This window comes from Notothenia coriiceps, unplaced genomic scaffold, assembly GCF_000735185.1.
Source record: "Notothenia coriiceps isolate Sejong01 unplaced genomic scaffold, NC01 NC01_scaffold00019353, whole genome shotgun sequence".
NCBI classification, from domain to species: domain Eukaryota; kingdom Metazoa; phylum Chordata; class Actinopteri; order Perciformes; family Nototheniidae; genus Notothenia; species Notothenia coriiceps.
The window spans coordinates 632,687-645,292 of record NW_011352054.1 but is presented as its reverse complement, the minus strand read 5'-3'; the positions used below and the strand labels follow the sequence as shown (position 1 = coordinate 645,292).

The 12,606-nt window shown below is 39.5% G+C and overlaps 3 protein-coding genes across 3 annotated transcripts in view; 2 read left to right on the top strand and 1 right to left on the bottom strand.

Annotated features, from left to right (window-relative positions):
* Positions 1-49, top strand: part of tfdp1a (transcription factor Dp-1, a) — an 18,726-nt gene extending 18,677 nt beyond the window's left edge. The window contains exon 11 of the mRNA XM_010778706.1: positions 42-49. Within this exon, the coding sequence (XP_010777008.1) occupies positions 42-49 (8 nt within the window). The remainder of the gene's footprint in view (positions 1-41) is intronic.
* Positions 50-1,297: 1,248 nt separating this feature from the next.
* grk1a (G protein-coupled receptor kinase 1 a) lies at positions 1,298-7,487 on the top strand. Its single transcript, XM_010778672.1, has 8 exons — positions 1,298-1,345; positions 2,528-3,244; positions 4,414-4,541; positions 5,234-5,391; positions 5,484-5,567; positions 5,662-5,786; positions 5,877-6,078; positions 6,770-7,487. Exons 2-8 carry the CDS (start codon positions 2,543-2,545, stop codon positions 7,054-7,056), a joined length of 1,686 nt encoding a protein of 561 aa, XP_010776974.1. The 5' UTR covers positions 1,298-1,345; positions 2,528-2,542; the 3' UTR covers positions 7,057-7,487.
* A 236-nt stretch (positions 7,488-7,723) lies between these two features.
* mettl21cb (methyltransferase 21C, AARS1 lysine b) lies at positions 7,724-11,191 on the bottom strand. Its single transcript, XM_010778671.1, has 4 exons — positions 11,105-11,191; positions 10,115-10,278; positions 9,914-10,031; positions 7,724-9,063 (listed from the first exon to the last, which is right to left on the bottom strand). Exons 2-4 carry the CDS (start codon positions 10,256-10,258, stop codon positions 8,666-8,668), a joined length of 660 nt encoding a protein of 219 aa, XP_010776973.1. The 5' UTR covers positions 10,259-10,278; positions 11,105-11,191; the 3' UTR covers positions 7,724-8,665.
* Positions 11,192-12,606: the final 1,415 nt, after the last annotated feature.

Genomic DNA, 12,606 nt, shown 5'->3' with positions numbered 1-12,606 from the left:
CCCCAGTTCCCCATGCCTGTTTTTCTGTCTGGCTTTCTCAGGGGTCTAGATGAATGAAATGGAAGAACAGAGGTGTGTTATTGCACCCGTCTTTTTCTGCTCCTGATCACGTGCACCTGCACCGCAGCTTTGGGGGAAGGTGTCGTCCAAGGGAACTGTAGTCTGTGGCCACGCTCTCAAGTCTTTGTATGTTCAATCCACTTCTCAATAAGCCATCCCACTTTAAAAAAAAGCAACCTGTAAAACCTACTGCTGTTGGAGAATGTACAATGTACTTGTTTGAAGAGTTATTCCTATTATTTTGCATTACATACGGCAGACATGATGATCAAAATGTTCCAAGATGGCCAAAGTGTCTGCTTTAACCGTGTTGGTGCAACACGGTGGTTTCCGAGTGGCCTGACAGTCGCCATGGCCTCCCAGGATGTGGCTCCATCACATGTGTTGATACTTTCTTGTTTTGTGTTCTGGGCAATAATTTGAAATAGTTTCTTATCCTCCGTTGTGTTGGGCTGGCTTCCTTCTGTTCCTGTAGGCAGCTGCTTTTCCTGATTGTTTGCTAGTTTTTTTTGTTGTTTTTTTTTGTATTCTGGAGTTGAAGAATTCTCCGTCACCGCCCTTGTCAACGCCTTGGTAGTGTTTACAAAAGAATGGCACCAGCAAGGTAAATACTTTTTATAACCCAGGCTCCTGATAGGTAAATAAGCTTTGTTTGCAATTTACGTATACGAATCCTACGACGATTGTAGCTTATAGTATCCTTTAGAGGCCAGTGGTAAAGATAGACCTTACAAACAATTATTGGTGTATTGAAATGTGTGGTTGCATAGATCTTTCTGTATACTCTCTTCAAAGATCTCTCTTTTAAAACTTAGCAACACATGTACTGACTCTTCCAAAAACCTTTTCTGTAATCTAATATAAGTTTGCAAATTAAAATATAGATTGTTTTAATAATTTTGTATGTATAATTTGTGGGTTTTATGCGGAACATACGATTTAAGGGTCGTAATGGAAGGACAACTTTCATTTGTTTGCAGGTAAGCAGAACTACTGGAATATAATATAAGATTTATTTTAGCATGTCAAGCATTGAGGCTTTTTAAAAAGTGTCACAACGGTTTTCCTAATTTCCTTAATCGGCAAAGGACCGTGTTAAAACATATTACCGTTTCTAAGAGCCTCCATTGATTTGTGGCTGGTGATTCTTTAAAAAAAAAAAAAAAGCCAACCGTTAGGATCGACTCCCAGACTTGAGCGCTGGTGAAGTGTTTGGGGAGGGGTCTGTTGTTCAAAGGAAAGTCACAGGCAACACGTTAAACACTCCGAAGAAGATAGCTGAAAGGTGAGACCCATCAACAATATGCTCACTTATATTTTGCTATTGTAGTTTTACGTTTATCAGCTTTTAATTTAAATCTACATATTCGAACACTTGCTGACTTTAACACCGGGCTTATTTTAAAAATAATGGGTGGGCCAAGTGTTTTTGACATGGAGAGCCGATAAGGGTCAAAACTAAGCATGTGCTGCAGACACTTGATCATTTTTTGCTTTTTCAGTGCTAAAAAGCCAGACCAAAAGATAGCAAAACATGTCTGCATGATATTTACATTATTTGTATTGCTCAAAATGTCTTCCACATTTGAAAGCAAAGGTTAAACATTGTTTTCATGTTAAAATGCGGGTATGTGCATTTAAAGGGTTATTCATTGCTGTCAATAATCCTGTTCTAAACAGCTGCACACAAATCTCTGTGTAAGTGATGCAGACAAAACCAGTTCTTTATATTTTTTAAATAATTTTGTTGGTTCAAAAATATCCTACACACAAACTGTAAACAAAGCAGTATATGTTTCTATTATGAAAACTAACATGCATAAATAACTCAGCTGAAGCCTGATATGGGCTCCAGCGGAAATGTAAAATGTATCTTTGAGAAAATAAGACATTACTTTTTTCACTTCTCACTTGCATTGAGAATAAAGACAGGATCTCTTTGTGGCTACTACTACAGCCATTCATACATTCATTGTACTAACCTGGATGTCAGTATTTAATGAGATATTATTTAATATTTCCCATTTAACGTTGTATTTTAATTTACTTTATAAATATAAAATAATGTGCTTGGTAAAAAAAACACATTCAAATTGATTTTGATATTAGGACTCTGGGTTTATTGCAAACAATATTGCTTTGATTGGGCTACATGAATGTCTCACTGCTAATTGTGAATAGCCAGTTGAATGACTGAGAGTCCATCTTCATATGCTGTCTATGTTCCTGCATGTGCTCACACACAGTCAGGGACATTAGGATCATAATGGATTATCAAAAGATGATGACTCATCTGTGTGTGTGTTTTAGTGAGGGTTGAGTTGAGACACCAATCTCTCAGTCCCATTTCTCTCTCATGCTGCCTCACCGTCACCTGCGTCTTCTTATTTCCACACACTTTTAAGCAGCATTTATCCTCTGCGTCTGTTTTCTCTTTGCAATGTCTCCTCTCTTTGTTGCCTAGCAGTCTCCTGCCCTAAACATGGATATCGGAGGCCTGACCACAGTGGTAGCAAACTCTGCTTACATCAATGCTCGTGGAAGTTTTGATGGCACCAATACAGCATCATCCCGGGATAAAAAGTACCACTCCCGCCTCAGGCTGCCCGACCTCCCAGTGTGTGAGGGCCTGAGGGACACCCTGGATGTGACCTTTGACTCGGTGTGTGTGGAGCAGCCCATCGGCAAGCGCCTCTTTAGGGAATTCTTGGATAAAGATGCAAATGAGTATCACGGGGCTTGCCGTTTGTGGAAAGACCTGGAGGCGTATGACATGGCTGAGGATTCTGGGAGGGTAAAGAAGGCCTCAAAGATAGTCCAGCATTACATGGAGTCCTCTGGCAAACACTTCTGCTCCTTCCTGTCAGAGGACCTCATCGCCAAGGTAAAGGAGAACCAGGAGGCAGCAGGCGATGATCTGTTTGTAGCAGCATGGGCCATGCTGTTGGACTTCCTGCGAGAGACCCCCTACTCAACCTTCCTGGAGAGCCTGTTTCTGAAGAGGTACTTGCAGTGGAAGTGGCTGGAGATGCAGCCCATGGACGCAGACTGGTTCCTGGACTTCCGTGTGCTGGGGAAAGGTGGGTTTGGGGAGGTGTCGGCCTGTCAGATGAAAGCCACGGGGAAACTGTACGCCTGTAAGAAACTCAACAAGAAGAGGCTGAAGAAGAGGAAAGGCTTTGAGGTGAGGGAACTATTGTTATGCATGTTTTTTTCATTAGCCTTTAACTTTAAAAAGACAAATGGTTTTGAAATGGGGAATGCATTAACAATGATCAACTGTTCCAAAACATGTTTGACATAGAGGTTAATTTAAGTTTAAAATATACTCTATAAATGCTACAAGTTTGGGGTTATATTTTAGTTTCTGATATGATCGGACCTATATTATCTTATCTGAATATCAGTTTATATCCAGCCCAAGTTTACATAGTGTGCCATGATATTACTAAAATAATTTGGCTGAATGTATCTAAGTAAATGTACCCAACCATTGTAATTAGAAGTAGGCCTACACATTTGATGTACATTAATTTTACTTAAGTATTTTATTTATACTTTTACTCCACTACATCTCAGAGCTGTGAGTAATGTGTACAAGTTACCACACAAACGTTTAGGTTTTTTGCACACAAAACATTAAAAGAGATTATAAAATATGAGGGTTCGTTAACAATGCATTGTCTATAAATACAGCTGAAATTATTAGCTATTAATGAATTAACCAAACTATTTTGATCACTTTTTATGTGAAAAAATGTTTCTGGCTTCTCCAACGAAAGGATTTTTTTTGCACCGAGTACTTACATTTTTTAATAATTGAATGGACATTGCTTACATACTGCATTTTCAATGAAGGACTTTAACTTATTTATCAGTGTTTTGTTAAGATGTGATTTCTTCTGACAGCCCTGCAGTAACGTCCCATTTCCTCGCATGAGTATTTCAGGGAAATTAAAAGCCCTTTTAATTACTTGCATGCAGTGATTTGATTAAATTAGGCATTTTGCTGGCTTCATGTTGGAAGTGTGGGATTGCCACTGCTAATCATCTTTGTCCCTGCCGCTGCCTCGTTTAGCCCGCAGTATTAAACTCTGGGACAGGGATAGAGTGATTACTGGGGGCTTTACTGGAAAGCTCTTCTGTATGGAACTGCTTGGCACAGTTGCATCTTGCCCTTGGCTTGTCTGAGGACATCTTTTGAAATGCACTTTAACCTCTGTTTCAAATGGCATGTATATCAGCATACTGGCATATGGAAGAAAAGTCTCTGTGGAGTCTGTAACAAGTGTTTCCTCTCTTGAAAAAATGTCTCTTGTACCACTGTTGGTCTTTCCAAATGTCCTCCTGTAGGGGGCGATGGTGGAGAAGAGGATTCTTGAGAAGGTTTACAGTCGCTTCATTGTGTCATTGGCGTATGCCTTCCAGACAAAGGAGGAAATTTGTCTGGTGATGACCATCATGAACGGAGGAGACCTCAAGTAAGGTCACATTCCTAAAAATCCCATGTTTTAAAGCACAAACATCCCAAAAGCTGAGCATATGGTCCTCGTCCCTGCTATGCTGCTGCTGTGGCGTTTACAGTCTTTTTAATCTGACAAACAGAACATGTGTTTCTACAATATCTTTTAAACATCTCTAGAGCCAACAGAAGGTGTGCAGTCGTCCAAAAGTCTGACATCAGGGAGATTTTGTAGTGTGAAGTCAGCTGTGACACCAGATGGGAACACACACGGTGTCAGTTACCCAAATGTGCCACACTTTATTTCTAAATAATGGTTCCTACAGTGTGAGGGGTTACATGTGATAACTTGGTGACCTCAAACTGTTGTTTATCTGTAGAAAGGCACACGGACGCAGCTGCATGTGTGTCCGTTTCAGAAGAGACAGCTTTATGCAAATATTTAGTTGTTTTTTTCAACAGACATCGGACTAGAAATCACAAAAATAACATGAAGTGGTTCCCTAAAATGCACCCAACAGTCAAAAAAAGAAAAAGGGAAGACTGTAATTTGCAAAACGATAGCAGAAATAGAAGGATTCTATTATGCAAAATATGTGTATAAAAAAAACCGAATTGAGCTTAAGCTGTATATATTTAATCCTGTACATGTATGCCTTTTTATGGCCTACATGCTTTAGCCAAAGCTCAGCTGTTCTCCGTTCCCTAAAGGTACCACATCTACCTGGTGGATGAGAACAACCCGGGCTTCGATGAGCCCAGAGCCTGTTTCTACATCGCTCAGATCATCCAGGGCTTGGAGCACCTCCACCAGAAGAGAATCATCTACAGAGATCTCAAACCAGAAAATGTGCTGCTGGATAATGATGGTAATGCATTTCTCGTTGAACAGTAGAGGAAACAACATGGTCCCTGTGTTAATGATAGCAAATTACGATTAATTATTTATGTTCCCAAAAAGGGAATGTGCGTATATCTGACCTGGGTCTTGCTGTGGAGCTGAAAGAAGGCAAAACACAGACCAAAGGATACGCTGGGACTCCAGGTGGGTCTCCTCTGTTTCTACAAATGAATTTACACCGTTTAATGTGTACTTAATTATAATGTGTTTATCCATTGCTTGGCTTACGTTCTCACAGGGTACATGGCTCCCGAGATGCTGAAAGGAGAGAAGTATGACACCTCAGTCGACTACTTCACTCTGGGAGTCACGCTGTATGAGTTCATTGCAGCTAAGAACCCATTCAGAAACAGAGGGGAGAAGGTCAGTCACCTTTTCATCAAACTACAACTTGTGCACAACATGAATTACTTGTGAAATGAACGAGAGGAGGAACACTTTTGCCTGCTTTAGGTTGAACGTGAAGAGATGAAAGAGCGGATGCTGACCCGGGAGGTGACCTATGACGAAAAATTCAGTGAGAACGCTCGCTCGCTCTGTGACGGGCTGCTGGCCAGAGACGTTGAGAAGAGGATGGGCTTCAAGAACGAATGCTGCGATGAGATCAGAGCACACGTTTTCTTCAGTGACATCAACTGGAGGAAACTGAACGCAGGTGCGTTGGGAGAAGTACTCAGATCTTGTATTTGAGTGAAAGTAGAATTACCAGAGTGTAAGGATACTCTGTGACAAGTAAAAGTCCTGCATGTAAAATGTTATTCAAGTATACAAAAGTATTCAAATCCAAATATACTATATAAGTACTGAAGTAAAAGTACTCATTATGCAAGATGGTCCATTTCAGAATAATATATATGATATGTTTTGATTATAATTATTGATGCATTAAAGTGTTATCAAAGCTGGAAAGGTGCAGCTAGTTTTAAGGACTTTGAATACTGCAAGTATACATTAAGTATTTATGTTTTGATTATATTTCACATCTTTAATCCAAATCTGCTAGGTACAAAATAAATGTATTGGAGTAAAAGTACACAATTTACCTCTGAATTGTACTGGAGTAAATGTACAAAGTAACATAACATGGAAATACTCAAGTAAAGTACAAGTATCTCAAAATTGTACTCAAGTACTTGAGTAAATGCACTAAGTGACGTCCCACCTCTGCGCAGGTACCATCTGTTTCCTATACTTTCGTGTGGCATATTTTTCAGAGTTGTGTATAACTTCTACAGTTTGATACAAACATGTGCATGAATGAACTCTACTCTAGATTCAAAGCGTATTCTGTTTTTAAAAAAAAAAGCTAAAATCCCCCTAAAGTTAGATTTTGTATTTCTCTCCAGGAATTCTGCATCCTCCTTTCGTCCCGGACTCTAAAGTGGTGTACGCTAAAAGTCTGGACGACGTTGGAGCTTTCTCCTCGGTGAAGGGAGTGACCTTGGATGATCCTGATAAAAGCTTTTTTGATGAGTTTTCCTCAGGCAACATCCCCATCCCCTGGCAAGAGGAGATGATCGAAACAGGCATCTATGGAGAGCTCAATATTTGGGGTCCTAACGGCAGCATCCCCAAAGACCGCAGGGAGTCTGTAATGGAGCAGCAAAAGTCATCAACCTGCTGCGTTTCGTAGAGTCATGGAAACACCTTGAAAATACTAATAATAATAAACTTATGCGTCATGAAGACTCATACACTCAGGAAAGACACATTTCTTTTGGACTCACTAACCTCAGTTCAAACTGTTTGTGACTCTTTGATTACATGTTAACAGTGAGTGCAGTAACAAAAATAGAAAGGATGGTGATTTTCAACTTGGAGTGGACTTTAAGTAATAATGTTAAAGGTTTTATCCCCAAACTAAGTAGCACAATGGTGACTTAGTCGATGAAAGCCCTGGGGTTTACAGCTGGGGTGTCAAACTCAAGGCCCGGGGGGCCAAATCCGGCCCGTGACTTCATTTTATGCGGCCCCAAAAGAGCTTGCAAAGAATATAAAACCTTTATTATAAGATTACAGGCTGATTTACAGAAGCACGTTGCCCATAAACTACATGTCCCACAATGCATCTCTCATTAGACTTTTTTTTCAAAATGTCACTTTTTTTTAAAACTTTTTTTCCAGAATGTGGCTTTTCTTTTTAAATCATTTGCCCAGACTTCTGCTTTCAGACCTAGTTGATCATGAAGTTATTTCCCTATCCGATAATAATCCAATACAGAGGCAATAATGTAATATAATACATTATTTTATATATATTAAATATTTATACATGTATTTTTATATAGTCTTATATTTACAACCGGCGTGCAACCATAATGCTGATGTGGCCCGTGGTGAAATTGAATTTGACACCCCTGGTTTACAGCATTGCAAACCAGGGGTGTTTGGCGACATTTCCTGGATTTTTATTGCGATAGGTGCCACCAAAGAGAAGAACACAGAGATCTTCCAGATTACCCCTTAAAATGTAGATTTAGACGTTTAAAAAAGAAAGTGTTGACATGATTTCCTCTTTGTCTTCTTTGCCGTTCTCTCAGTCTTTACTATTTGTGTGTGCATGTGTTAAATGAATGTAATACTTTTAGGTTTAAAATGCATTTAAAGTATCGACTTATACTTTAAATAGGGTTAGTCATGTGGTACATTCGAGTGAGAGTGACATGTTGAACATGTACAAATGTTTATTTACTTCTCTTGAATGTGCTTCTATAGAGTGTTGGTTGTTCTTATTGAGTCTACTGTCTTTTAGTTTTAATATAAACAGCTAAATCAACTACTGTTGCTGAAATGCTAAAAGCCACCACACCAGAAATGTACATTTTAGAATTATTTATTTTAGATTTATTTATTTATTTGTTTATTTCATAGATCATAATTTAATCTTTGCACAAAGAAAAGAAACAAGAAGAGCAGAGCACCTTTCATATAAGTAAATATATTCAAGTTGTTATAAAATAAACCTAAATATATAGACACACGTTTACAGCAAATGTTTTTATTTTTGTTATTTAGATTAAAATCAGAGATATGAACTGTATAAAAAAGTGCTGGCAAATAAAATAACTTATTGTAATGGAAATGTGAGCTTAATTTCTGTTATTTTCCTTACAGCAGCTACAGCTCTGTCCAGTGATGTTGTGAACTAAACACAGATCCACACAGAGGATATGGAATTGATTTTTATCCTCCCAATTATGACCTCTAACATCTCAGGATCCTCCACCTCCCGCAGCTCCTCGTCACTCCTTGGCTGTGGCTTTGTAAATCCTCACCTCCTGCTGTGGCAGCTCGGCGAGCAGCACGGTGTTGAAGCTGCTCTCGAAACTCTCCGTGAACTTGAAATCTGACTGGAACCGGATCTTGTTGGCCCAAAGCAGCGTCGTGCGACTCCCCGGTCGGCAGAAGTGCTGCATGGTCTCCAGCAGTTCATTGATGGATCCGTGGGGGTAGACCACGTCCGCAGCGAGCACGTAGTCGTAGTGGAAGGCCGGGTAGGGGAAGTCTCTCTGCAGGTGCTGAGCCCAGGTGAGGGCGGACACCTGAGGGGTGTAGCGGCAGCGACCCCTCGTGTTCCTCAGGAGGTTAAAGGTCAGATTAGATAAGATGTCAGGCAGGTCCGTAGCTGTCACCAAAGCACCTGGAAAAGAGTAAAGAACACCAAGGCAGCTGAAGTACAGATAGTAAGAAGCATACACTGACTTTTTCTTTGATCCATTTTTAGCTCTAGTGATGCTGTGCCACGATTGGATGGATTGCCATGACATTTTGGTCAGACTACTTTGTTCTATTAAGATCTAACGTTGATCCTCTGTTTTTTCTTGTAGTGCCATATTTAGGTTGACTTTTTTCTGCATTGCCAATAGTTCACACATTCATGTCAAGTTCAATTTGCATGAACATTTGATTAGTTTTCACAGATTGAATGCTGAGTTGCCGCTATCGTATGATGTATTACAGATTTTAATTGCTGTCTTTCAGAAGCGTATACTTCTTAACGCCCAAGAAAAGAAAAAAGTTTGTTTTTATAGTTTGGAACTTGCAATCCACTTTGACATTATCTCCAACAATCCAACAATGGGTGACTTCATTTGACATCGATCCTATCACCAAGCTGAACACAGGCCAAAGATGATGATAATGAAGGGACCTCAATATCTACAGAATACCATAATCACTTTGTTTTCGGCGAGATCTTTTTAAAATGCAAGAATGTTGGTGTGGGTGGATATGCACGGTCCTCAGAGACAATGCATCCCTATGTGTTACTGACCTCCTGATGTTCCTGTGACTTCCACCAATAGGTCAACATTTAAATTTGGCACAAAAGATGAACAGATGCTATTAAGATATTCCTTGCAATAAATCCTTCAAGCTTGCCATCTAGCACCCACAATCAAATGGTACTGGGATTTTTTTAAGTAGGTGTTAGGAACATTGAGTGTCAAGACCAGTGAAAGTTGTTGCCAAATGGACTTTTATAGACTTACCGAGCAGACTGGCCACTATTGAGAGCAAGCCAGTCCCAGCTCCAATCTCCAGAACAGCTTTGTCCATCAGGTTCAATTGCTGCTGGTTATTCTCCAAGAACTGGCTCAAAGCTATCCCCTACAAAGTAAATCACTCATGACTACATTTGCAGCCAAAGAGTAGCTCAGAGTATGAGCATTACACACAGTAGCAGGACGTACCCCGGGCCAGATCAGAGCACCAAAAGTATCCACAGACTCGCGGATGCTGATGTCATGACCTGCGATATAAAAAGACTCATTCCCCAGTGCGCAGCAAACACTCGGCTCCCAGATGTTCCTTCTGTCCAGAGCCTCTCCTGCCATCACGTTCTGGTCTGTTAATGCTGTAAAGGAGAGTGTTAAATGAAGGTTATAATTCTGCAGACCTTATTCCAAATCTGCTTGAACATCAACATGAAATGATGTAACTGTAAATGCTTAATAAATTCACCAATAGTCCAAATAAAACAAACGTAAATAGCCTACATTTGAATAAACTTGTTTAGAAACCTTTTATACAAGACATGCAGCTCAAAGTGGTTTACATTTAAAAACAGTGAAAAGTTTGAGATGAACTCCAGACACGAGGTGAGGCAGACTATCCCCAGATTGGTGTTTTATTACCTCTTAAAACATAGAGGGTGAAAACATCAGAGCATGAGTATGTGTTGAAATAATCATTGTTGAAATTGCATTCACAACTTGATATTCATTTAGGTGTAGGCCTAAGCCGTGTTGACAATATGCACATCTTTACTTTGTATTATCCGGATCATCACAAACCTTTGCATTATTTCTCTGGCTAGGAATTGTGTGTTTATTTTTAGAGTGCATCGTAAAAATAATTTGTGTGTTTGTGACTTCTTTTAAACTCTGTTAAAGTTTTACTGTGTTGACAATCGCCTAGATTTGGTGTACTAGTCCCTTTGGCTGTCATTGGACTCCAGTGTGGATCCCAAAAACACAGCTGGTTAAACCCCAGAGGTCAACAGCATGACATTTCTCTCTACCTCCCCATGCAAATATGCACATTTCTATACAAATATGAAGGACACAGTTTGATGTAATTTGAATCCAAGCACTTTCATAAGAAGTATATAAGAGTTATTTACGAAACTTATTCACGGAAACATTAAGAACAAACACTTTAAATATGCTGCTGAAACATACCTGTACGAAGCAGTCGCTGTTTCTCTTGTGTGTCTGAATGTTTCTCTGCTGTGTTCTTGTGTTTATAGAAGCAGCATCATCTGTGACACACCCCTGAGCGAGGCTGCAGCATTGGGCAGACAGAGGCAGAAAAACTGATTTATAATCTCCGACAGATATGAGCAACCCTGAGCCCTCCCAGCTCTCCAACAGCATCTCTTGTTGTGTGGATATTCTATATTTAACTCAAACGAAATCAACACACTTGTTGCTTTATAATCAGGTTTGACATTTGTTATTTTTTCTGAAGAAAAATCCTAACATCTGCACTACTTCTCCTCCTCGCATCCTTAATGAACAAGACATCTGGCTTTCAGCAGGGATTTCAGGTAGGACTGTAATGCCAACACTTGTTCACACTGTGCACGGTGCCAACATATTTACATTTTTATCCTTGGAGTGGGAGATCTTTATGAGGTTTGTTATGGTATGTGAGATGGATGTGTGCCACCTGGAAGGCTCCATGGAGACAAGTGTTCATTTCTAAAGTAATTAACAGAAGCGTTGAAAACTGTTTTCACAAGCCTGACCTGAAACTGACACTATTCCCTTTGAATTCCTTCATCAAGCTTTTTCCATTCCTCTCTTTTACAGACGGCATCTCTAACCTGCATGCTTTTCCCTTCTCTCTACATCCTACCTGCTAAACCACTTGGACTTCAGTTTATTAGTAATTTAACCTTAGGATACGACATTAAACCTTTGAATCTGAATTGTATTTAATGTAACATTTTAACCCTCTTTTAGACAGCAAGATCCTCCTTAAAACATCACAAAATCAACGACAAAAATTACGAACATTTCAGTACATTTTTCCAGGGAATTTATAACTTTATTAAATGCCGATGGTGGCAAATGAGGGTTAGAGATGCGTCGAAGGTCTTCAACTTTGAACCTGGATTGCTGCAAAATTCAGAAATCCTGATTCTTAAACCGAACACACAAATACATAACATAGATTACCCTCCCATGCTCTCCCAAAAATGACCATACCTTCAACCTTATCTGACCCCCCCTCCTCTTAATCAATCCCATAAACATTGTTGCATAGTCCACAAAAACAACATATGCCATCAACTGCATCAGTAAATATGAACAGTAGTCACAGATTTAATCACCATGAGATGCAGACAACTCAAATATAATGTCATCTACGACTTTAATTATTATATATGTCAAAAACCTTTTTAGAAAACACCTGTTATGGGACTATTTTGCTTTTTAATAAAAAAACATTTGATGCCCTCAACATTGTGTCAAATGTCACAAAGTAATAAATATCAATGCTTTAAAAAAAAAAAAATTCCAATATTATGATGACACACTGAAAACCCCCTTTTATTGCTGGTATTTATCTGCACACACACACACACACACACACACACACACACACACACACACACACACACACACACACACACACACACACACACACACACACACACACACACACCTCCTCTCCT